The sequence below is a fragment of the Petaurus breviceps genome, unplaced genomic scaffold, assembly GCF_028583685.1.
Source record: "Petaurus breviceps papuanus isolate PSGF00001 unplaced genomic scaffold, PetGlider_PUasm1.0 38, whole genome shotgun sequence".
Taxonomy (NCBI): Eukaryota; Metazoa; Chordata; class Mammalia; order Diprotodontia; family Petauridae; genus Petaurus; species Petaurus breviceps.
This window is the reverse complement of record NW_027186304.1, coordinates 67586876-67613480: the sequence shown is the minus strand read 5'-3', so window position 1 is coordinate 67613480 and position 26605 is coordinate 67586876. Positions and strand designations below refer to the sequence as shown.

The 26605-nt window shown below is 36.0% G+C and overlaps 1 protein-coding gene across 3 annotated transcripts in view; it reads left to right on the top strand.

Annotated features, from left to right (window-relative positions):
- The window catches only part of NSMAF (neutral sphingomyelinase activation associated factor), a 67206-nt gene that overhangs the window by 5782 nt on the left and 34819 nt on the right, over positions 1–26605 (top strand). For 2 of the 3 annotated variants that reach the window (XM_069099992.1, XM_069099993.1), the window contains exons 2-10: positions 13663–13752; positions 16278–16356; positions 16460–16527; positions 16616–16652; positions 19986–20036; positions 21158–21229; positions 21320–21367; positions 21487–21539; positions 25625–25754. In XM_069099992.1, coding sequence (XP_068956093.1) covers positions 13663–13752; positions 16278–16356; positions 16460–16527; positions 16616–16652; positions 19986–20036; positions 21158–21229; positions 21320–21367; positions 21487–21539; positions 25625–25754 — 628 coding nt within the window. The remainder of the gene's footprint in view (positions 1–13662; positions 13753–16277; positions 16357–16459; positions 16528–16615; positions 16653–19985; positions 20037–21157; positions 21230–21319; positions 21368–21486; positions 21540–25624; positions 25755–26605) is intronic. The other variant, XM_069099994.1, reaches the window with a different exon arrangement.

Sequence of the window (26605 nt, the reverse complement as noted above, 5' to 3'; positions counted from 1 at the left end):
GTTGTACCCAGGCAATATATGATTTTTTAAAAGTTTACTTAATTTTCCCTTTATGGACGGAGACTAACCTCTGTAGTACTTCTAAGGAGGTTATGTAATGTTCTGGGGATCAGTGTAATTGGGGGTTATTTGCAGATAGGAATATGAGGAGAACCTTACCATCATAGGAAAACATGTCATCTTCCATGAAACTGATAAATGCTTTAAGAGAATGTTTCCCCACTGTTTTACACTTCCCTACCAAATTCTTCGCCTGGATCACTGAACAAAGTTATCTTCCTTGTCACATCTATTATGCTTTCATGTACTCATGTGGCCATTTACCAAAGTTATACTTCTTCATGTCTTACATGGACTATTTCAGTAGCATCCTAATTGTCTTCCCTTCCCTTGATCCCATCCTGTTCCGATCCGTCATCTACATAGCTGCCAAATTGATATTCCTAAAGCACATGGAACTCACCTGCTAAGAAATCTTTATTGGCTCCCTGTTGCTACCAGGAAAAATGGAAACTCACTTTGGCATTTAAAGCCTTTTGCCATCTGGCTTCAGCCTCTTTCCAGACTGATTTCATATGACTCCCTCTTATGCACCCTACTTCCCATTCAAACAGGCCTACTTACTGCTTCCCATACATTCCCCATGCATCTTCTCATTATCTCCTATTTCCATGCTTTTGCACAGGCCTCCCATACCTTGAATGTGTTCCCTTACTTCCCCTCATATAGTCCCTGGCACCATCCAGACTTAACTCAAGTACCCCTTGAATGTATTTACAGTTGTTAGATTTTCCCTCCCACCCCCAATTCTTTTATATTTGCTTAGTATGTATTTGGTCTTTACTTATCTCTACGTATGTTTCTCCCCAGAAGGAATTAAACCCCTTGAGTTAGGGAAGGGGCTATGTTTTTGTTTTTATACCCTGGCACCTAGCACAATGCCCACCTAGAAGTGGCTGTATGCTTATTGAATTGAGTTCTTCAATAGCCAGTAAAGTTTGCTTTCCTTAGATCAGCCACCAGTTTAGATGTGAGAATAGCCTGGTTACCTTTGTACAGTTCTGTCAGCATACCATCACAGTGTCCACATGGTTTGTTATAAATACCCCATATGTGAGGGTGAGTCAAGCTTCAAATATTTTAACTAGTCCTCATCTTTATGTGCAGTTCTGGTGCAGTGGTTCACTTCCGGCAAAGCTTTTATAGCTCTCATGATGTATAGGAATTATGTCACCCCTCTGAGGCAGCTAGATTGTGCAGTGGATAGAGCTTGGCCTGGAGTTAAGAAGACCTGAGTTCAAATATGGACTCAGACACTTACTAGCTAGAAGACCTTGGACAAATCACTTAACCTTGATTTCCTCAACTGTAAAATGGTTATAATAACTGGACCTACCTTCAAAAGTTATTGTGAGCATCAGATGAGATATTTGTAAAGCATTTAGCACAGTGCCTGACGCATAGGTGCTACATATATGGTTATTCTCTTCTCCTTTGTGACAGCTAGGTTTCCTCATTTGTACAGTGGGGATAATAATAGCATTTACATTTCTTACCTCACATGGTCGTTATAAGGATGTGAATGAAGTACTGTGTAAACCTCAAAATGCTAAATAATGCCAACTGGTTTGAAAAGCTAAGAGAGCCCTCCTCTGGCATCTTGTTTCTTATAAGATTAAGTTTATGCTTCTGTATTTAGAGTTATTGCCAACCCGTCCAGAAATTCCTTATGATCTTTGAGTCTTCTAATGTTACTAAAGACCTTCTGATAGCGTTCAAATGCTAACTTAATAAATGCAGCCATGTGTTTATCATTCAGAACACAGATTCAGGCTAAAGAGGCTCATGATGGCAATATCTTGCAGATGTGATAACACTTGTGAGAATTTTTGAATGCCACCCAAGTGTCATCTGGCTAAGAGTATAGGACTGCCCTGAGGGTCCTGGCTAAAGGAATCATGCACTTCGACTAATTCTCACTGATGTTTCTAGTTGGAAATTTTTGATTTTGCATATGTATTGCAGTTTTTAAAAATGATTTGCAAAATCAAAGGGCAAAGAAGGGAAGAATAGGATAGGAAATATTAGGCTTTTGTGCTCATAGGTTTGGGAGGATTTAAAAGTTAGGAAAAATTTTTAATATGGGAAGAACCAGTTGCTCAAGCTCATTCGCCTTCCCATCTCCCTGACTTAAATCTGAAATCATTCCAGGAGAGTTGATATTTGAGGTGAAAAGTTCTCCGCTATTTTGTTGTTGGAGATTTGGTGAACTGAAGAATTAAAAAAATATACATATTTAGGGTTTTGTGTGTAGTGAGGTATGTCTTTAAAAACAACATCAGTAAAATTGTGAAATTAAGTAGCAAGGTGGCATAGCAAAAAGAATGTTGGAGGTGGATTTGGAAAGACTTGAGTTCAAATCCTGCCTCCAGTACTTTACCATTTGACCCTAGGCACATCACTTAATAATAATGATAATAGCTAACTTTTGTATGTTTAGCCTAGCACCTAGAAGTGGCTGTATGCTTATTGAATTGAGTTCTTCAATAGCCAGTAAAGTTTGCTTTCCTTAGACCAGCCACCAGTTTAGATGTGAGAATAGCCTGGTTACCTTTGTACAGTTTCCTAAAAAATGGGGATAAAAATAGTTCTCACCTTACTGACTTGTCCAGTGATAATGTACATATGGCACTTAGCAAATCTTTGGCTATGTAAATGCCTGCTATTATAAATTTAAAGTGATATTTAGATAAGCCAAAGTCTGAATGAGCCATGGTTCCTTCATCCCTGATTTTCATGAGAGTATTTGGGGAAAAAGTGTGAAGATAGGCCTCTGTAGCTTGATAAAAATGGAAAAATTAAGCCATTGTAGATAATATGTGGATATAATATAGGATACGGTAGAATTGGAATTGCATTGTTGTCTGTCTTTCTTATCACATTCCTGTGGTCTGGGAATGATAAGTCTCTTGGTTCTGACTTATATGAAGGTAGTTGGGTACCTTTGTTTTTATTTACAGAGGACTAAATTTTAGGAAACTCTTGTTGTATCTTGCTTTTGTGCATGATAAATGTACCTGTCAACTTTTGCATTCCTTATTCTGTATAAAGTAAAAGTTTATCCACATCCCTTTTCTCTTATCATATATATTATTACCATAGGGAAATAGAGGAATCCATTCAGGATTTTTTTTCCTTAAATTTTTTTCCTCAGTGTTGAATATTTTTTCAAGATAGTAAAATTGCAGCTATTCAAATTTATATTAATAATATGCTTGACAAAATTTAGATGACAGGTGCTCTCTCTGTGTATCATTTCTTTTTAACAATGCTGTAGTCAAATATTATGATTTTAGAAAAGCAGAAAAGAAAGAGTTACATTTATGTATCACTTTAAGTCTTTAAGTGCTTTCCTCCCAACCCTCCCCTTTAAGATAGCTAATGCTGGTAGTACTCTCCTTTATTTTACAGATGAGGAACCTGAGGTTCAGAGAGGTTAATTAACTTGTTAGTGACTACACAGCAAATAAATGTCAGAGCTGAGATATGAACACCATCAGCCTGATTCCCAAGTCCAGCACTCCATCCTCTAATGTCACTACCTATTCTCAGCCTTTCAGCTAGAGAAAAACAAGGTGGTGGTGGTGGTTGTTTTCCTGGGAGTTAATGATAAGGATATTTACACATTGGATTTGGTTTCTACCTCTACTTAGAAACCCTGGACACATTTGATACTAAAATTTGGGTATCAAAAGAAATTTATTGAGGAGAAATTCACAGGAACTAAATCCCCCTGGCTGGAAGGGAACTCCACCCTTCTTTTAGGAAGCAGGTGTGGAGAATACAAAAGGGAGGAAAACTTTATACCATTAGACCGGCAAGGATACTCTTTTCAGAGGAAGCATCTGCTCATTTTTTTCAGGGTTTCAGTTTTCCCATATGCCTTTTTCATATATCTCTTAAACATGACCCTCTTCCCATCATCATACATTGTCATGCAACCCATGTTCTGCTAATGAAGTTCTAATTTTCTGTGGGGCATGTAAGATAGTATATGAGATTTACTAAGTAAGCATAGTAGTAATTTGGAATACTTGGTCATTGACCCTTTACTGATTTAAACCAGATCAGTCCTTATCCTGGTCTGAGAGTCTCCCAAGGCCTCTGTCTGCTTTCTGATTGGTTGGGTCCACCTGCTGTCTGCTAACTCCCTTTATCTTACTTTAGTAATGTCTAGCAATTCTATGGAAACTTAACTCCTTACTGTTTTCTCATAATTTATCAGTAGTTTTTACTTCAGTAATTTTTAGCAGTTCTGTGGAAACTTAACCCTTTGCTATCTCTCAAATATAATATATTTGAGGAGATCTTGAAATGCAATGTTCCATATTCCAAAGGGCAAAAAAGATTATCTTAGAACCAAGAATAACTTAACTGCAAAATGGAGTATGTTCCTAAAGGGAAAAAGAAGGAACTTAATGGAAGAAAATTTTCAGCATTTCTGATGAAAATATATAATATAATATTGCTATGTCTACAATAATTCTCTAGATGTAGACTTAAATATAGACTGTTTTGTATACATAGTACTTATTCCCTCTCAATTTTGGAAGCTAGAGGAAGTAAAGAAAAAGAGGGAAGAAAGAGATGGGAGTTTTACTTCTAGCCAAGCGGTAAGGCAGACCACCCAATTTTTTTCTCCCTTACTACAGTAGAAATCTGAAATTTGCACCAGACAGAATAATGATCAAGAAATCTAATGTGAAACTATAGTGAGTGATTTTTTTTTTCTCCTCAAAACTGCAGAAAAATTCAGCCAGATCACAGGTAATAGGAAAGGGGCCTGACTGCAAATCCAGGACCAGTTTAGGCAGATAAGTTTACAACCTTTCAGAGAGACTGGAGAAGAACCAAATGTATGTGTAATCAAGGCTCTATATCTATAGGTAGCAAGAAAATAAAACCCCCTGAGAAGTCATAGGGAAGATTAGAAAGCTCTAGATTGGGCACCGCAGAAACTCTGGAGTAGTAGTACTGAGAGTAGTGTGACTGCTCTCATACTTGGGACCACCTAGTCCAAGGGACTCTGATATCTCTCATTGTTTGTCTTTTTTTTTCCTTTTTGGAGGGGAAAGGTTTGGGTAATTGGGGTTAAGTGACTTGCCCAAGGTCACATGGCTACTAAGTGTTTAGTGTCTGAGGTCGGATTTGAACTCAGGTACTCCTGACTCCAGGGCCAGTGCTCTATTCACTGTGCTACCTAGCCACCCTCTTGTTTGTCTTGATATGCCATAAGAAGCCGTGAAAGTCCTGTGTTTTGAACTTTTAAGATCCAGGAGAGCCTAAGTTTAGGAGGTCATCACAGAAGCCGAGTTCAAAAACGAGGAGGGCCAACTACCCCACCCAAGATGACAGTAGAGAGTGAAGCCTGGCCCTGGCACAAAACTCCAGATCGGGAACTAAAACTGCAGAGATAAGCATGTCAAAGAAAACACAGTCTGCATACAAATTATTGTAGATCTAGATATTCTCCAAAAGAAGGAGCACATAACTCAATTAACCACAAGTACAGAATCAAAGAGGAAAAAATAGATTTTCCACAGAGACCACATAAATATCTAGGAGAAATGAAGTAATGAAGTAAGAGAAATGGAATAAAAACTCTGGAGCAAAGGAAACTAGAAGGAGAATAAAGAGCTTAAAAGAAAAATAGTAAACATTGCTCTAGTTACCAACTCTTTGAAAACTAAGATAGATCAAACACAAGTCAATTATACCATGAGGCAGCAAAAAATATTAGAGCACAATCGAAAAAATTGGAAAAATAGAAAGAATAAGATATTTTACATAAAAAACAATTGATCTGTGTAAGTCAAAAAGATTAAGAATCATTGGACTCCCAGAAAAATCATATTTTGTTTTGTTTTTAAACCCTGAGTGAATTATATTTCAAGAAATCACAAATGAAAGTTTAATGGACTGAGAGAAAAAAGTATACATAGCAAACAATCCACCAATCACCTGACAGATCCTAAAAGGAGAAGCTGTAGGAATGCCTCAGCCAAAATCCAGAACTCCCATGTCAAAGAAAAAAAAAATGACAATCATCTGGGGGAAGAACAGTTGAAGTCCCAAGGAACTCCAGTCGGTACCACGCAAGACCTAGCAGCTTATACCATAATTGAGATGAGATCTTGAAATTCAGTACTTTAGAGGTCAAAAGAGATAGTCTTACAACCAAGAATAATTGCTATATGATTGCAATTGGAGAAACTTTTGGAAAACAAACTCTGAGCATTTCCAGTGAAAAGACCAGAACTGAACTTTGAAATATACTCGGAAGAGTCTAGAAATCCATAGAAATGTATATTCATTTGAGCAATTAGATGTAATGCTATCAAATAGCAGGAGGGGAAAAAATGCCCTTTCAAGAACCTTAGTGTCTTCAGAGGGTATTAAAGGCGTTAAATAAGAAAAACAGAGGACTGTGGGGTGGATTGATTCTGCTCTGAATGCTTTGAGAAAGGAAAGAAAAAGGAGAGTAAAAGCAACACACTAGTGTAGAAAAGCAGAATGGAATATGTTTCTCATAATTGGGGTTATGAAGAGTATACAAACACAAAAGGAGGCGGGGGATGGGCATTGGATGAACCTTACTATTATCTGAAATGGATAAAGAAGGATTGAACACATGCACACATAGAGCTAGCTAGGTGTAGAAATAACATCAAACTCAACAGTGAAACAGACAGAATGGGGGTGGGGTGAAGGGGGAACAAAGTACTTCAAAGAGGGAGGGAGGGCAGAAGAAAAATGAACTAGAGTCTGAGGAATTGAGCATAATTCAGAGAATGATTGAATAAATTGTGGTATATCATTGTAATGTTATATAATTGAGCTGTAAGAAATGAAAAAAAATGATTTTAGAGAATCCAGTGTAGTGTGAACTGATGGAGAGTGAAGTGAGCAGAACCATGAAAATTTATACAAGTTCAACACCACTAATCTAAAGAAAAAAGGAAAAGAAAAGAACTAGAATTTAAGGAATTCAGCATAATTCAGGGAATGGCTGATCAAATTGGCCTGTAAGAAATGGCAGATGATTTCAGAAAATCCTATGTAGTAATGAACTTACCTGGTGAAGATTGAAGTGAGTAGAAACATGAAAAGTTATACAAGGACAACACTGTAAAAAGCACCCACAACAAAACATTTTATGGGATGGCTAATCTCCAGACAACATATAATGAATCATGTTATCCTTCCTTCTATGGACAGAGGAGATGGAGACAAGGTGAGACATTTTTAGGCATGGTTACTGAGATAAAATATAAACTTCCCTTTTTATACTCCACCCAAACTTCTTTCTGTTCCTCTTGCAGGACATCTCCATCTCCCCTGTCTCCTTGCCACTGCATTGGAAGTCCTTTATGTCTAGAATATATTCCTGCCTTACCTTTATCTTATAGACTCCCTTTCTTCCTTTATGGTGAAGTTCAAGTACCATCTTCTGGATGGTTTTCCTTGTTTCCTTTCCTCCAATTTCTAATGAATTCCCACCCAGACTACCTTGTATTTAATTTAAATTGTATGTTTTTATATGTTCCTTTTGTCTTCCTTCATTATAATGTAAACTTCTTACAAGTAGAGATTGTTTTATTCTTTGTATTTGTGTCCATAGTATGTATGTAGTACAGTGCCTGGTACGTAATTGACCCCTAATAGATGCTTGTTGATTGGTGGACATTGTGTGGATTTGTTTTTGCTTGTCTGGGCTTATTTGTTACTAGGATTCTTTTTTCCCTTTTGGTTTTTGATTATGTTAGAGCTTGGGAGGAAAAAGGGAGGATTGGCAGCAGTGACTGCCCAAAAAAGAGAGCCATTGAATTTTTTTTTTTAATGCACAGAGGGAAACTTTTTTTTTTATATGTGCAGAAGGAAGCACAGACAAGCAAGACTGCCTTGAGAGTAAAGTAGAATCATTACATATTTTCGAAGATTCACAGTTGCATAAACATTCTTCTTTTTGTTTCTGACAGGTGTGTGAAATACTCTTTTTTGGTGTTTAAGTTGAGAATAAAAAATAACATTAAAAGAAAAGAAATGCTAATGAGGGACCTTGACTGAGTTCCAGCGCTTTACACCATGGAAAAACTGTTGTCTTTAACAAACGTTTAAATAATAGAGATTTGGTAATACAATAAAAGTGTATAATGTATAACCTATATCCGGATTGCTTGTCATCTTGGGAAGGAAAAAAGTATGGAATACAAAATCTTATAAAAAATTAATGTTGAAAACTATCTTTATGTCTACATCCGGAGAAAGAACTAGAAAGAACTGAGTTTGAATCCAGATTGAAGCAAACTACCTGCTCTCTTTCTTTTTCTTGTTTGGTTTTGTTTCCTCTTTCCCATTTTTCATTCCATCTGATACAATCCTTCTTTACAACCTGACTAATGTCTAATGTGAAAGTATTTGCAGATCCTATACTTTATTGTGTGCCATCATGGGGGGGGGAGGAGGGAGAGAAAATTTTAAACTCAAGGAATTGTGGAACTGAATCTTGTAAACTAAAAGTAAACAAACAAATTAATGAACCAAAAAATTAAAAAAGAAAAAAATATGGAAAAAATAAAATATTATTTACTTTAGAAAAATAAGTGTACACTGCTTTGTGACCTACCTGTGGGGAAGACTTAGAAGGACTTAGAAGACCTAGATTTGTTCCAGTTTTGCCACTTAATAGTTGTGTGACTTATTAATTTTCTTAACCACTCTGAGCCTCAGTTTCTTCATCTGTAAAGTAGATGTAATATTGCACTACCTACCTCAAAGGCACTTGTAAGGATCAAATGGAGTAATGTATGTAAAATGCTGTGGAAACATAAAATGCTATGTAAATATAAGCTATTATTATCTTTGTAACATCATGTGTCTGATTATTTGGTTGTTGCTTTGAACTTAATGCTGTCATATTCCAAGCTAAAACATCAGTGATCCTAAATTATATATGAGGCACCTGCATATTAGAGCATTTTATGTGGTGAATCATTTTTTATAACAATTTCTTAGTCTTGTAAGTACTTTGTTCATAACATGAGTTTATGTCTTGGTTGTATTCATGTGGAGATTTCTGTCATCTACATGTTGGTTTAACTTTTGATCTCTTCATTCAGTATTCATTCACTCGTTCAAGATATATTTCTTGGGCACTGACTTTGTGTAAGATGTTATGTTAGACGTTGAAAGGTGTGCAAAGAAAACTAAAATAAAACATGGCTCCTGTCCTAATATAGTTGAATAAGGGGCATAACAATATATAAATAATTATAGCACAAGGAAAAATATGATGTTAGTAAGATGGGTATAATAGCTAAGAGGGAAAGATTATGGTACAGAAACTGGTAAGTCAGGAAGAGAAGCAGGTTTTAGTTGGAAGTGTTCAGTTTGGAACATGCTGTCTGTGGTTGTGGGAGAAGTGCATGGTAGATAGGTGGAAATGTGAGTCTGGAGCTCATGGAAAAGAGTGGGGCTAGACTTAGATGTGTTCCTTTAGATTGTTCAAGTCACTCATATTTCCAGCCTCAGTGTTATCTTTTTAGAAAGCAGGGGAAGAGGATGCAAGAGAGATTTCAGAGGTAGGATTAGTAGGGCTTAGTAGACAGCTTATTGAATATGGGGAGAAAAGTCAAAGATTGTACTATGAGCTTTTGAAATAATTGTTTGAAACTCGATGAAAACTTGTTTGGAGTTGGAAGTTTGATTAAAAGTCACTTTTTTCTGAGTGATAACTTTCTTCCTAGATGAATTGTTGAGTGAATGAACTATACTGCTGCTATTAGCAAACTCTCAAGATGTTTCTATTAGCTAGAAAGTTGTCTATTTTGCAATTGAACAATCTGCTTTTCAAAACAGCAATTTAATCTAGCAAACATTTATTGAATGGGTACTTTGTGCAAGTCACTGAACTAGGTGCTAGGAATAATAATAAAAATGTTCCAGTCCTTAAGTAACTTACATGCTACTGGGCAGAATGGAAAGCAATATAACATGTAGAAATAAATATGATTGTAGGCAGGAAATTGGAGGGGATGGGGCAAATAGAGATCTAGGCAAAGGACTCTGGGTACATTTGAGGAAGGAAATGACCCTTTTGGTTGAGCTAATCACGGTAGGCTAGAGGAAGTAGTGCCTGAGCTGAACCTTAAAAGAAGAGAAAGATTCTGAAAGGTGAACATGAAGAGAGACAACATTCCAGGTGCAGGGAATACTCTAATTATGATAACTGCAGTTGAATACATTTCCTTTGAGTCTCATGAAAGGCCTGGTATGGAAGTACAGAAGGCATGATCTTTCCCATTTTATAAAGTCTTGAGAAACTGAGACTTAGAGACATTCAATGGTTTGTTCATGATCCCACCTCTAATAAGTGTCTGTACAAATAAACAGAGGTGGAAGATAGTCATGTTGATTTCAAGACCCGACAATCCAGTTTGGCTATCATGTACAGTGTGGGATGGGGACTGATGTGAAATAAGAGCTAACCGATATATTGGAGTAGTAAGATTGTAGAATTTCAGGAGTTCGTTTTATTCTAGAGGCAATAGGAAGCCACTGATGGATTTTGGAGATGGAATAGAGAGGGAAGAGATTAGAAGATCAGAAATTAGTATGCTGATTATAGTAATCCAGAGAAGTGGTAATGAAGGGTGAACTAGGGTGGTGGCAGAGTAAATGGAGTCAAAGGGACAGTCAGGAGATTCTGCGGAGTTTGGCAACTGATTGGACATGTGGTAGTTAAAGGAGGGGCAAGTATTTCTTGTGATTGCTTCAAATGAACTTAATAGACTGGGAAGATATTAATTCCTTTAAAATACGGGAATTTCAAGGAGGGGAAGAATTAAGAGAGTCAAGATGAATTTGCTAGGGAGTAAAGGATAAAGGAAACTGATAGTGGTGGTGTCTGACAGAAGTTTGGAAGAGAGAAAGGTTGTTATGCTTTAGACATGTTGAATTTGATGTGTCTACTCAACATCCAGTATAAAATATCCTATAGGCAATTGGTAATGTGAGATTGAAGCTCAGGGAAAAGACTGGGGCTAGTTATAAAGATCTAGGAATCATAGAGGTGATAGTTAAACCCATGTTGGACTCTTGAGGTTACTGAGAGAGAGAGAGGTTTAGAAGAAGAGTAAAGGGCCTGATACAAATACGTGGGAAATATGCGTTGTTAGGGGACTTGACATGGATGATGAACCACAAAGGGGACTGAGAAGTAGCAGACAGACAGGTAGCTAAGAGCAGTGTCATGAAACCCTTGAGAGGGGAAAGTATCTTGGAGAAAGACTAGTCAGCATGTCAGGTGTCAAAGGGAACAGACAAGATTAGGACTGAGAAGAGGCTGTCAGATTTATCACTCGAGGGTCATTGGTAATTTTGGAGAGGATATTTTCAATTGAGTGAGTAAGTCAGAATCCAAATGGCAAAGGATGAGGAGCAAATGAGAGGAGAGGAAGTGGAGGCAGTAAATATAGATGACTTCGGGGAGTTTGACTGAGAAAAGGAGAGACAGTAAGTAACTTAAGGGGAAGGTTTGGCATACTCAAGGTTTTCTAAGGGTGGAGAAAATGTGGATATTTTTGAGGGAAGCAAGAAAGGAACCAGTTGATAGGAAGAGATTGAAGGTGAGAAGGGGGTGATGATTGAGGATGAAATCTTTTGAAGAAAACAAGGAGTGGGTGAGAGCTAGTGTTTATGCAGAGGGGTTTTGCCTAAGTGCACAAAAGGAAGTAATGGGAAATGACTTCAAGGATTTTTCAGATAAAGAGATCTTGTCTAGTGGCCTCAACTTTCTCAGTAAGTAAGAGGTAAGGTCCTCACAAAGAGGGAGGTTAAGGAGGCATTGCAAGTTTGAGGAAGGAAGATGTTTGGAATGTTTCTGAGGGAAGCTGCATTGGTAGAAATTCCTTACCCAGAGTTCCCTACACCAGTGACATCACAGTTGTCCACTGCCTTTCTCTAACTTAAGATGGAAGTAATTATGCCCAGGTATTAATCTTGATAATAATGCTTGATATCTACATACTGTTTTAAAGGATGTAAAGTGCTTTATATACATCATCTCATTCAAGCTTTACAATTCCCATTTTAAGTAGGTATTACAGGTATTATTATCCATCCCTTTCATAGATCAGGAAACTGAGGCTCTAAGAGACTTGCCTGTGTTCACACAGTTACTGTCAGAGATGAATATGCTATCAGTTCTTTCTTACCCCAAATCTATCACTGTAACTACTGTATCCTACTACTTAAATTTTAATTCATTGAAGTCTACTTTTAACAAAAAATACAGAACAGTAAGTAACTAGGTCTTTTTTAAAAAAATTAATTTTGAAAGAGATTGTATGTTTATGATCAATACAAGGAAAGCATCCTTATAACAAAAGATTTCCTAAACCCAACTAATGGAATACCCATTTTTAGCAGTATCAAAATTCTGGTACAACAAAACTTAGACCTTCTGGATGCTAATGATGACTTTACTCATTATGCCACATAAAAACTGATGATAAAATTTGCATTGCCCAAGTACACAGATTATATGCTAGAAAAATCGGGTTTAGAATTTAAAATTTGTTGCAGGTGATCTGCAGCTTGAAAGCTTACGATCAGTGTATTATTGTTGCTACTTGGATTGGGAGGAGGAAGGAGACTGGGGGTACAGTGAAAGTGACCTTGTTCTGGTTAAGTGTGAATACGTTGTATTGGGAACCCCACCAATAGGTGGATACAACCTTGGTAAGCCTTAATGAAAAAGGAAGCTGGTCTAGGAGATATCCCTGAATTGCATAGTCAAGTCATAGTTGACTTAAATGTGATTCCAAAAAATTCTGATAAAACCTGAGCATTACTTGTATATATAAACTTTATAGCTCCCTAGAAACTATCCCAAAGCTCTGAAGAGAAATGGTGATAAATGATTCTTCATGTTTTATATTCCTTTTCTATCTTGTAACCTTTTCACCCAGGCCTGTGCTTCTGTACTTGATTTTTTTTAACTCAAAGTACTTGAGTTTGCTTGAGCAAAGGCATGAACGGAGTAATGAATATGGGAGTTTCCAGGGTCATTGAAGGGCACCAATGAAATTATCAGCCTTGCTGGAGTAGATTATGCATTTTATAGTTAAGAAGAGAAGTCAAGAAAATGTTGGGCTTTTCAGGGAGAACTGCCCCTGCCTTTGAGAGGGCAAATTTTAAAGGTCAAATGTATTATATAATGTTTTCCTCTGAATATTTTAGTAATATGGAGTTTCTTTCATTGACTATAATATGTAGAAAACTGTTATTTTAAAATTTTGTTGTCTTAACAAATAGTGCATTTTCAACTTATCCTAATATTAATGCATATTACTTTTGGAAATGATAGCTATAGCCAGGTCCCGATTAAGTAGTTTGCATATATTCACATTCACACTATTCAGAGTCATAATGTAAAATGGCACTTGTTTTCAGTGCAATGGGAAGAATGCAGTGCAGATTTGAGGAATGCAGGCATTTCAGGGGATTCATTATTCACGCTAATTTGGTTCCAGTTTTCCTCTACTCTTTAAAGCCACAAGCTTTATCTACCATTTTACTTTCTTTCTTTTTAAATTTTAGGTTTTCCTTGTTGCTGCTTAACTTGGAGGAATATTACTTTGAACAACACACAGCTAATCATATTCTCTGTGAGAACCACCAAAATGAAAGGTAGGGGAATAGTTTCAAATGCAAATTCACTTAACAAACATTTCTGGCTTGACAGATGATTTAGTGAAAATAATATTTGCCCTCAGCACAATTCAGTGTTATTGTGCCCTGGAGTTTTCTTCCCTCTGTCTTATTTAGAAAAAAATGAGCAAGGCTGGTATATCATTCTTAGAGGCCCAAGAATACTCGCTGTGCTGTATGTGCTATTCAGCCCTAGGTAGTTTGGCCTTGTAGTGGGTCTGGAGTAAATCACCTGGTTAGGGTGATTAGAAATGCATCTTTCATGTACTCCTCTGTGTCTCTGTCATTTGAGCTTATTCAGCTCTCAGTGATTTGGACAAGAGTGCTATTTAAAATAACAGTCCATAAGTACTCTCTACAAGTGTAGAAGCAGCTACAATAGAACAGTTTCAAGATGAATGTGTTGTCATCTGAATTGGAAACAGTTTCATTTCTGTGTATTTTAATACTGTTTAACTTTCCCCCAAATTGCTGTAAAAATACAGTCTTATTTCCTGTGACATATACCCTTATCATAGCTTTTTAAGTATGTGATGAAATAAAACAATAAAAGCACCAACTTAGAATTAGCTGAGGTAAAAACTTTTTTGACCAAGATGTCTAAAGTTTATTTCAGGGGCACCTAAAGGAACCTGGATGATAACTTTGATGTGGTGAAATAGTCGTTTTTATGAGTGTTTCATTTCTTAGTCCCAAGGAATACAAAAAGGGTAGTTTTTTTGTTGTAATAAATGCCAAAGTAACGATGACCTCGCTGTCAGTTTGCTGTATTTGGTCAAGTCAGATTGAACCTTCTGAGATGCCGCTGAATGTTTAGAATCCCTTACCTTCCGACAGTGGTGGGTTTCCAGCCTTACCGTGGTTCAGACCAGCTTTGACTGTGGGAGGGATACATACCAAACATTCACTGACAATGAATAGGCCCACATTAAGTGGTTTAAGCATTTCTTGGAAACTGGCCCCGTTTTTGGACTCGATATATTTGTGGAGGCTATGTCTTAAAGCACACTACCATAAAGTGAAATTTGGTCTCTGCATGTTATGTGTTCTGATTTGCATGTCTTTATCATCCTCTGTTAAGATATTTGTAGAAACTGTCCAGTGATCAGGACCAAGAAATGAAAGATGGAGTTTAGAGAACCTGAGCTAGAGTTTTGTTTGATTCCAGGAATGAGAGAAATACTGTACATTCACATTTCTATCATAGTTCAGACAAGATTTCTTTACAATTTGTCATCAAAGATGAGGTATACTATTTTGAGCAGCAATAGGTTGAAACGAATTCGGGAGAGGATGAAAGTGATTATAAAATTGGTGAATCTGTGGATAACTGTAGTCAGATTTCTTGTCCTAAACCCTTATAATAATGATATATAGGTACCTGGGTGGATTTGTGATCTGTAGTCTTAGTGATGTAATTATCCCCTTCATTAGGGCAGATCCGGGCCAATCCAGGCCTTCTCATCTTTGCTTTTCTGTTACATATTCTCTTAGATGTTTTGAAAGCTCCACAGAGAATCCCATCCATTCAGCATGCCGGAGCACTTCTAAGATAAAGACCTACGTGTCTTTTTACATGTTATGGCTACCTGGGCAACACTTTGACAGTTATTATTATCTTTCACTCCTTTTCACATCATACATTTTTCAGGTGATTGTTGGAAATATGTGGCAGCCTATTTGTACCTACTACACTTCTTTCTATGGGGTTCCAAGATTTGTAACCATATGTCATCACCAGGGGAAGACAGTTGCAAATTATATTCAAAAATAGCAACCATATTCTTCTTGAATTCCTTCTTAACATTAAGATCTGAAAGCCACACCAAAATATCATATCTACACAGAAGTAGTTTTTGGTATATTCTAATTTGAAACAGTTGGCTCACCACCTGCTGTCCCATTTAGTTTTCTATGTAAGGTATTTTTTTAAATCTAGCATATTTATTAGAAATGAAGAACTGAGGGCTCTTTAACATAATCACTTTTGAATATTTCAAATGTGAAAAAATGAAAAGCCAGCCAAATTTAGTAAAGATAATGAGATTGTAAAAAAGAAAATTCCAAAACCTATTTAGGAAGAAAAATTAATTTTAAAATCTCATACTTGAAACTTTGTGTGCAATTTCTTTTCATTAACAGTGCACCGAAGATGTTCTAGTTGCCAGGCAGCTAGGTGATGCAGTGTAGAGCACCAGGTCAGGGGTCAGGAAGACTCATCTTCCTGAGTTCAAATTTGACTTCTGACATTATTAGCTGTGTGACCCTGGGCAAGTCACTTAACCCAGTTTGCCTTAGTTCCTCATCTGTAAAATGACTGGAGAAGGAAATGGTAAAACACTCTAGTACCTTTGCCAAGAAAACCCCAAGTAGGGTCATGAAGAGTTGGACATAACTGAAAAGTGACTAAACAATGAAATTCCAGTCAAAGCTTTAAATACACTGAAATATACAATATTTTATAACAAGTAATGTTCAAACAATTCTTCTGTTTCAATCCCCAGGAAGACCCGGGGATCATTAAAAATCTGTTCAAAATCAGTAATTTTTGAACCTGATGAGACGTTTCAACCCATCATTAAGGTAAAGACACTTGTAATGACTTTATAATTACTGTATTAAATTTCTTTTTTGTGAATAACTTCCCTATATTTCTTTTTTATATCATTTTTCCTATTTTTTGTAGATTCCTTTGAGAGACTGTATAAAAATAGAAAAACAAGGAGACAATGGAACAAACAGCCTCTTTGCAAAGTATGTTACCTTGGACCACTAGATGTTTGATTCAGCATTCTTTAATTAAACTATTGAATGTTCTGAGTATCTCTTATCTACATTTTAGGACTCGACAGGGAAGGATTTCTCTTGTTTTTAGCCAGGTAAGAAATGTATTTACATTTTTTTTTTAATCCCTAACCTAAAGGCTGTAGGATATAATTGATATAATATATATAGTTGAGAGGCAGCATGGCCTAATGGTTACAGTTCTGGACTTAGAATCAGGAAAACCTAGATTTCAGTCACACCTCAGATATCTTATTAATTCATTTTCCTCATCTGTAAAATGGGTATAATAACATACTCCCACAAGGTTGTTGTGAAGCCCAGATGACATTAATGTATTCTAAGTGCTTAGGAAATCTTAAAGTCCTATGTAAATTGAAGTTTTTATTATTATGCAAAAATGTATATATCTTTTCAATTTACATTTAAGAAGAATATAGAAACAATTATGAGAAATAGCAATCAGTCATAGAGACTCAGATTTGGAAGAAATCAGCCTAGATGATTAGAAGTCATCTAATCCAATTTGTACCTGAAGTGTGAGTCTTTTCTGCTGCATCCCCGACAAGTAACCATCCAATTCAATCAATATTTATGTAATGCTTTAGTGGGTACAAGATTTTATGGCTTTGGAGTGAGAAGACAGGGGGCTTAACTTTCCTTTAGGATATTTTTTTCTAGTTACTTTGAGATTGAGGGGCAAGAGTTTTTCCCTTAGCGTTCTCTATTGTCAGGAAGGCTTGAGCCAGATGTAATATAACCTGAATCAGTTTTCAGATCACATCATCCATTAAAGGTACTCCTCAGCATGGGTGACCTTAAAAGGATATTTACATATATGTTATGTCCTTTTGTCATAAATTTAACCTACTTAACTACTTTCTGATTTATCCAGTTTTTTTTAACCTTATAATCATCTTCACCAAGATGGAATTTAGCCAGTTCATTTGCTTAGTTCCCTACTTTCGTGTGTGGACCCATGCATATAAAAAAAATCCCAGCAGATGAAATACTATTCCTCCAATCCCCATTATTACTTTGTCTATTTAGTAGGCTAGGGATTCCACTATGATTTCAGTAGGCCATTCTCCTGAGAGTAATTATGTTGTTAATACTTTAAATTCAAAGTTAGAGGAATTTAAAATTAGGCAGAAGTTCACAGGGTCATTCAGATATTTTATTGTTCTAAATTGGCCTCTAAGGAAAAACATGTGAACTGTCTTGTTACTTTGAAAAAGAAAACTCTCACACTGACTTTCTCTAACAAGTAACAGTTCAGTAAGGTGGCCTTGACCTTGAAGGCTATAGTAATGGCTTGATTTAAAATTTTAGTTCATTCAAAGGGGGAGATTTTTAAGAAGCATAGTTTATATAGAGTAAATTATTTACTAGAATAAAATCTTTTTACTCTAGGTTCATAGTAATTCAGCACTTTAAGAATCTCCGATTTTATCAGTGGTTATTTTCATTACTGAAACAGTTCACAGAGCCATACATACCTCTCATGTACAGTCTTTATGAGCTTTAGTGGCCAAAACCAGTCATCATATGATAGCTAAACATATGATGAGCCTCTCCCACTTGGATGCACTGGTCCATGTATGACAGATGTGTGGTCCATCTCAAATCCCATTCTTGAAGCCTTTCCAGGACCTGTAGTATTTTATACTTAACAGGACTAGCCCTTAAGAATCGAGATTTACTTCCACACCACCTTGAATAATAGGACTTCAGTGAGGGGGAGGAAGGAAAGTTTAGAAATAAAAAATAAGTTACCTACCCTTAATGTTTTGAGAGTGTGGTTTTATTCTAGAAAACCTCTACAAAGTTAGGCTAACACTAAAGTCAGCCTCCAGACTCCAACCTACCCCCAAAATGCTGTTTTGAGGTATTTGGATGAGATAGATGAGATAAAATCAATTCTTTCTAGTACCTTACATAGTTTTACCTCCTCATTCTCTATAACCTTTTATCTAGGAGATGAAGTAAATGTTTTTGAAAAGCTAATATGCATTTAATAAATATTTGAAGAATGAGTGACTATAATAATTTTTTACAGCACTGTTCCTGGCAGTCTTAGACATTCAAATTAATCTGTGATCTCATCTGTATGGGTTAGGGTTAGAAACAGAATTGAGTTTCAAAACAGAATTAAGATTAAAGTTATAGTTGGAAAGGGAACCCTATCCATGACTTCCTATCTTATGAAACTTTTTGTCTATGTCCTCCCATAAGTTTTGCCACTCAAGGCCTTCCTTGCTTTCTCCTAACATCAGAAAGGCTAGATGTTAAGTGACCCATCCAGGGACACACAAGCAGTATGTGTCAGAGGTGAGACTTGAATGCAGATCTTCCTGACTCCTGACACATCCCTGTATCTGTTATGTCATGATTTCTTCATACTCTTAATTTGTTGAAATACACAGGGTAAAGCAAAAATCAATACACAGTTGAATTAAAATAGCATGACACTGTTGCCATTCAGACCTGTAATAGAATTTTCTTTTAAAAGAGTGTGTGGGTAAGCTATGAATTACTATATAAACCTGAGCAGTTATCATGATTTGTGTTTCTATTTCATTTGTTGGGTGACTTCCTCCTGTTTTATAGGGAACTGAAACTTAGGTTAGCCCTTTTTTTTCAACTTACAGAAAGAGGAAATAACTTCATCTCCTTGGGCTACAGTTTCATAGGCTCATAGATTTAGAACTGGTACGGACCTTAGGGGCTCTCTAGTCCATCTCTCTCCTCTTACAAATGAGGAAAATGAGATATAAAGAAGTTAAATGATTTGCCCAGGGTCAAACAGCTAGTATATGTTGGAGGTGGCCTTGGAACCAAGATCTTTCTGACTCTTAAGTCCAACACTCTAGCGACTAATGAGGAAGCTAGATTATATCATTTCTAAGATCCCTTTCACCTCTAATATTACCCTAAGATTTCCTTGGTTACTTTCAAACATGATTACATGCAGTTAGAGTATCTGAATAGTTTAGTACTCTGGAGTTTCTTTGTTTAGTAGTCTATATTGTTTTATAGGAAAATGTTTTTGAAAAATGCATCTTAACAATTAGCACAGTTTAAACCTATTCTTATTTTAATGCATATTAATTTTAGAAATAATAGCTACAACCACGTTCTGTTAGTACAAATAAAGAAGCTCCTGAAGTGGTTGCATGTGTTCATATTCATGTTAGTCAGAATATATATATGTAAAGTATGGAATTCTTTCCAGCCCAATAGAAATAATGCAGTGCAAATTTGAAGAATGCAGTCATTTCAGGGGATTTATTAATCACACTAATTGGGACCTAGCTGTATGTCAAAAATAATTTTAAAATCCAGTTATTCACCTCCTAATGGTAGCAGTTTCTTATATTGGAAAAGTTGGGGCAAGACATTTTCCAACTATTCATTTGTCCCCTTAGGTGTATTTCATTAAAGAACATAACATTGTAGCACCATATAAAATCGAAAGGGTAAGTAAACTTTTATTTGCAGCTCTTTATAGTGGTCTTTAAGGAATAAAATGTAATAACTATATTGAAGTCTTCAGTAAAATATAATACTGGGATAGCTATAAAGCTTACTTGCTAGTTATTTATAACAAGACTGCAGAAGGGGAAAGTCTGCATCAGTGAAATAGAATCATGTTTACCTTTTTTTAAAAAAGGTAACAGCTTGAATGACAAGATTAGACAAATGAACACTGTTACAAATATTTGCTTGTTTTCTATTGCTGAGAACTTTAATGCAAAACATACTGAATTCTACTTATATAGCACTATTATAAAAAAAATGCAAAGGCAAATCTGTTCTTTTTTCATCCTTTCATTAAATCTGCCCTGGCTATGAGCACTATTCTTAGGGTCTCTCAAAGAAAGACTGACCAGTTAACTGTAGACATGGCACTTAATTAATCTGTGCTTCACTCAGCTCTCCGCTAAATTGAAAGGGAGAATACATACAAGAAGGTAAAGGTTTCTGAGGGTAGTATATACAGCAAAAGCCTTACTTCCCATCATATTGGGGAAATGCAAAGTTCCCATTAGTCAGAAATTCCACAAAACCCATTCGATTCATGTTACCCTCCCCCCATTCTTCTACTTGCCCAAGAACCAATTTGTACCCAGTTCTCAATCAGTACCCTGAAGTGAAATACAATGTAAGTTTTATTGAAGGGCAATAAGAGGGCCATCATAAAATTAGGAGGGAAAGGAGAAGCTGGTATGAAGAGGAAATAATTTGAGCAAAAATATGACATTTCATGTTTACTATAGATTTTCAGAGTCTAAAAACGATATCAGTCACAAAACTAGACTAGATTTAGCTGGCGTGAACTTGATACTAATACTTGATAGTACTTTTACTCTAAATCAAAATTTTTTCACCTTGAAATTCACCTAGAATTTGTTAGATTTACAAGTGTCCTCTATGAGTCCTGTGTTGCCATTTGGTTGCCATTATTTTTCCATTGTCTTACTTAGTATTGTAATTTCCTTCAGTAGGTGAATTTTTAAATACCCACTGTGTTTAGTGTTATCCTAGTAATTCAGTCTTGCATTTTTTTGGTACTTTTTTTTATCCCCATTTTTGTTAGGGCAAAATGCAGTATGTCTTTGAGTTGGATATAGCAGGGAAAGTAGAAGATGTTGTAGAAACTCTCCTTCAGGTAAGCTTTTTAAGAAACACCTAAGTGTTTTCTTCTAAGGAAAATAAAAAACCATTTATGAAACTAGTTGCTTATTCTATGATATTTTAGCTTCACAGAGCATCTTGCCTTGATAAACTGGGAGATCAAACTGCCATGGTAAGATTTCCCTAAGATTTTAATTATAATAATTATAATTATCATTTTGGTATTTGAGTGTAATTGTACTTCTTTTAATTTTAAAACCTTTATTTTAAATGGTTTTCTGTTCTTAACAGATAACAGCTATTTTGCAGTCACGTTTGGCTAGAACATCATTTGACAAAAACAGGTAGGTTTATTTTTCCTATAAATTTTGCTTGTTTTTATTTAAGGAGCTGGCTATTTTCTTATGTCCACATTACTTGAATACTTCATAGTTTCTTGCAAACATTCAAAGTATATTTGGGTAAGCAGATTGCTTTGAAAAGAATAGATTCCATTTTAGAAGGGAAAAGAAATAATTTAAGGAGGATTAACTTCTTTTGACCTAATTAGAATGCATTCTTTTTTCTACAAGATGATTTAGACTTGCATTTTAGGCTTAAGTGGGACACTAATTTTAAAATTTAATTATAAAAGTCTTAGCATACATATCCTGTCACCAAAATGCTATATTGATATAAATTTCTTTGAAAATTTATATAGTGTAAAATGAACACTGATAGGTTTCTGAAAGGGAAATAACACCCCTATATCTAAATTTAGGGAACACTTTTTATTTCTATTGCTATCTTTATTGTTTATCTTATTTTCATTGATATTTTTTGCTTTTATATCATCTTCATTTCTGAATATGTTCATTTTTCCTACCTGGCAAGTTTTCCCAAAAATAGTAATAATAAAAAAGCAGTTCAACAAAATCAAGCAACACATCAACCACGTCTGTCAGTATATGCAATTTTCCATACCTATCGTCTTTCACTTCTGTCAAGAAAGGAGGGAGATACATTTTTTCAACTCTTCTAACTTCGTCATTGTAATTACATAGTGTTCAGTTTGGGTGGGGGGGGGGGTTCCCTTTCATTCATACTGTTTTCATTACTGTGATGTTTTCCAGATTCTATTTACTTTCTTCTGCATCGGTTCTTATAAGTCTTCTCATGGTTCTGAATTTTAAAAATTCGTCATCTCTAACACTGCAGTGATGTTGCATTTGCCTTTCTGTACTGCAATTTGGTTAGGTATTTCTCAGATAGGCACCTGTTTTTTTCCAGTTCTTTACTACTACAAGCAATGCTGCTTTGAATATTTTGGAAATCTCTCTCTTCAACCTCCTTGAGGCACATGCCTAGGAATACAATCTGCATCAGAGGCTAAGGACAACTTAGTCATGTTTAGAGCATAATTCCCAATTATTTTTCAGCATTATTGCACCAATTCACATTCTACCAAGCTGATTTTGAATAATTAACAACACCAGTTCTGAATCTTATTAATTGTACTGTTGTCTAGCCTGCATTTCTTATCTTTTTCATAAAAGTAGCATGTGATACTTTATTAAATGAATTTATCCCTATTAAATTTTAGTAGATTAGTTGGCCTAGTGTTCTAGCCTCTGAAGAGCTTTTTGGATTCTGATTCTATCATCAAGTATATTTAGCTATCTCTTCCAGCTTTGTTGATCTAAAAATTTGATGAGCATACCATCTATGCTTTTTTCCAAGTCATTCATAGTAACTTTAAACAATGTAGGGCAAAACATTGATTCTTGAGGCATTTCATTGGAGACCTGCCAAGCTTACATCTAGCTAGTTGACTATTTTTTGGGTCTGGCCCTTTGACTAGTTTTCCATACACTTAATTGTATTATTTTCTGACCACCTCTCTCCAACTTTCTCCCAGTTTAGAAGCTCCCCCACTGAGATGATTTGTCTCATCTGTAATTGATAGCTTTAGAGTTAAAGGAGCACCTAAAAGGTTAAATGCCTTAGTGGCCAAATAGTTAATGTTATCAGAGGCAAAACTTTAACTTAAGTCTTCCTAACTCCAAGGTTGGCCCAGTGTCTAATATGCAATGCTGTCTTTCAGTCTAATATGGATAGGAGTAGGTACTACACCTGTGGTTTCATTGGTATAGGGTGAGGAAATTGCCTCCACTAATGCAGGTTGGCAAAGAAGGGGCTGATAGATTGAAGATGAGAAAGATGGAGAAGAGTAACCTCTGATACAAGCTTCTGGAGGAGAGAGTAGGGGATGGAATCCAGGGTACAAGGAAGTGCCAGCAAGAGGTCCCATTTCATCCTCTGAAATATAACAAAGGAGAAGGTGTTAAAAGGTTTGGAGGTGTGGAGGAAGGAAGATAAAGTGGCATAATTTTCTTGTACCTTAATTTTTCCATCATCTTTCAAATGCTAAGTAAATGTAGATTTATGCTGTTATGTCATTATGTTTTGATGTTGCTTACTTGCCAAAAGAAAAAGTGGAACAAGAGGACATATTTGTGTAAAATTTTGCCCACACTGCCTCCTTTATATGCATGTCTTCTTGCTGGTTTTACTAATCTACACAGAACTATTTTTATACTGTTGTTTCCAGAATGCTTGCTTCATTTTTAATTCCCTTGGATGTCCTTCTGCACTGCATCAACAAAGCAGTGACTAAATGCAACTGATTACTTATATAAAACCAGTTAATACAGAACAGCTGATGTGCTATCCTAATTGTGACCTGTCTTTCCTTTCCACACTTGATTGACCTTGTGATTTCCTTAAAAAGTTTTAGATAGAGAGTTATTTGAAAAATATCAGAAAAGACAAAACTAATGATGGGTGACAGTCTTAAGAGAACATGATACAACATGATGAACGTCACCTAAGGCTGCCTCATTTTTGAGGAAACAGAAAAATAATGGAGATGAAACTTCATGAAGTAGTTAGTGGTCTGGTTGTCAGGACTAGGGAACACAAGCTGTGTTTCCATCTGTAAAATGGGAAATGTTACTTGCCTTTTCAGCCTCAGCATAAAAAATGAGATAATGTAAAGTCCTTGTGAAAATGTTAGCTATTACTACATGATTATTTCTATGGAGAAATGACAGGATCCAGAACATTTAAAAAAATATATACCTGGACGAGGAATTGATTTATGGCTAGAGGTGTTTGCTTTTCCATTTTAATTTTTTGATTTCTTTCAAAAACTGCTTGTTTACATCCTTTGACCATTTATCAATTGGGGAATGGCTTATATTCTTGTAAATTACAAAATTTGTTCCCCAGTTTTCTTCTTTTTTTCTAATTTTGGCTACATTGATTTTATTTGTACAAATTCTTTTTAATTTGATGTAAACAAAATTATCCATTTTATATCATCAAGCATTTTAAAGTTTTTATCTTGTACCAGGCAGACATTGAGATAGGTGCTAGGGATACATTTTTTTTAAAGGAAACAGTCCATCCTATGTCAGATAGGCATACAAATAAGAAAACTTGAGACTCGGGGATCTTGTGCTTTTAGGGTAGGTTTCAGCTAAAACTTATGTGCTTGCATACTCACATATTTAGTCATTAATCCCTTTATAGAAATATATTGGTGTTGATTTCTGTAAAGGAAAACAGATTGGGGAAAAAGGTAAAATTAAAAAGGCATTGCTACTAGGCCAGGTAGACATATTATAAACTTGAAGATGAAGGATCCAAGTATTATCTGTATAATTTTGGTGAGGGGAAGGGGATGTTAGAGGTAGCTGAAATGGTTCCAATAGATCAAAGAAAAAAAGTCATTTTTTGGATCCATCTTATTCAGTTTAAGGAACTGTAACATGTAAATTCAATGTTAAAGGTCTCTATGCACCTGTGTTTTAAAAAATGTTGTAGGTAACCATGAAAATACTTAAGTAGCTTCAGTAACAGAAGTATGTGAATGAATTTTAATATGAAAATTATTTTAAAATTTGAGTTTTTTCATGGCATACTTTTTAATAGCATAGTGTCCCCTATAGTACTGTACTTTACAAAAGGAAGACTTCTCATTCATCCTTTATTCAAGATGGTATTGCATGTTTTACTTGAAAGTTATTGCCATTAAAAAGATTATAAGGAGTGGCCAGGTAGCAGAGCGAGTTAGAGTGCCGGTTTCAGAGTTGGGATGACCTGGGATTGAATCCCGGGCTGAGACACTTAGCACCCACCCAGAAACACCGGCCGTGTAACCTTGAGCAAGTTACTTAACCACAATTGCTTTTAAAAAAAAAAGAATATAAGATTTGTCTAAGTACTTTTCTTACCTCTACTCCTAAATTTAGTACTTAGAAAGTAAGAACATACTAAAATCTAGATTTCTGCTTAATCTAAATTTGGAAATTGTGTCTCAGTTTCAAGATGTTTCATTTTTTATTTTAAAAGAAAAAAACTTCTTACCTCTAAAAAAATTTCTTAGATTCCAAAGTCTTTCCGAAATTTTCAAGATGGAATGTAAAGCAGAAATGGTGACGCCACTAGTGACTAATCCTGGACACGTGTGTATCACTGACACAAACCTATATTTCCAGCCTCTTAATGGGTATCCTGTAAGTAAAAATGATTATTACATTAGTGGAATTCTTATTCAGTGATCCTTAAATAGTATAGCTTTAATTCTTTATCATTCAGTCATTTTGATGAATTTAAATCTTAATTGCTTAAGGCAGACAGGCAACAAGCATTTATTAAGAACTTATCATAAGGGGCGGCCAGGTAGCACGGCGAGTAAGAGCACCGGCTCCAGTGTTGAGAAGACCTGGAGATCAAATCCCGGGCTCAGGCACTTAGCACCCACCCAGAAACACCTGGCCGTGTAACCTTGAGCAAGTTACTTAACCCCAATTGCTTAGGGGCGGCCATGTGGCTTAGTGAGTAAGAGCACCAGCTCCAGTGTTGGGATGACCTGGATCAAATCCGGGCTCAGATACTCAGCACCACACCCAGAAATAACTGGCCGTGTAACCTTGAGCAAGTTACTTAACCCCGATTGCTTAAAAAAAAAAAAAGAACTTATCATATGCCAGGCACTGTGCTAAAGTGCTAGTGATATATACAAGCAAAACAATGCAGTTTCTCCTCTTAAGGAGTTTATATTCTAATGGGGGGAGTCAACACATAAGAAGGAGTTTAAGGGGAGGTGGGAAAGGTACTGTACTGGGACATGTTGGTAAAGTCCAGAGAGTTAAAATTCAGCTGGGAGAATGAAGCATGACTGACAAGGGCCTTCCCCAAATTGGAAGCCCCTGCAAGGAGCTCACTGATGGGAAAAGGGAGTCAATATGGTAGAAGGATGGGAAGGCCCTTGAAGACAAGGGAAGTGTCAGGGTAAGAATGTAGAAAGTTCTCTAAAGGCATGCCAAAGCACTCTATTCTAGGAAGGAGTAGAAAGGGTATGGAG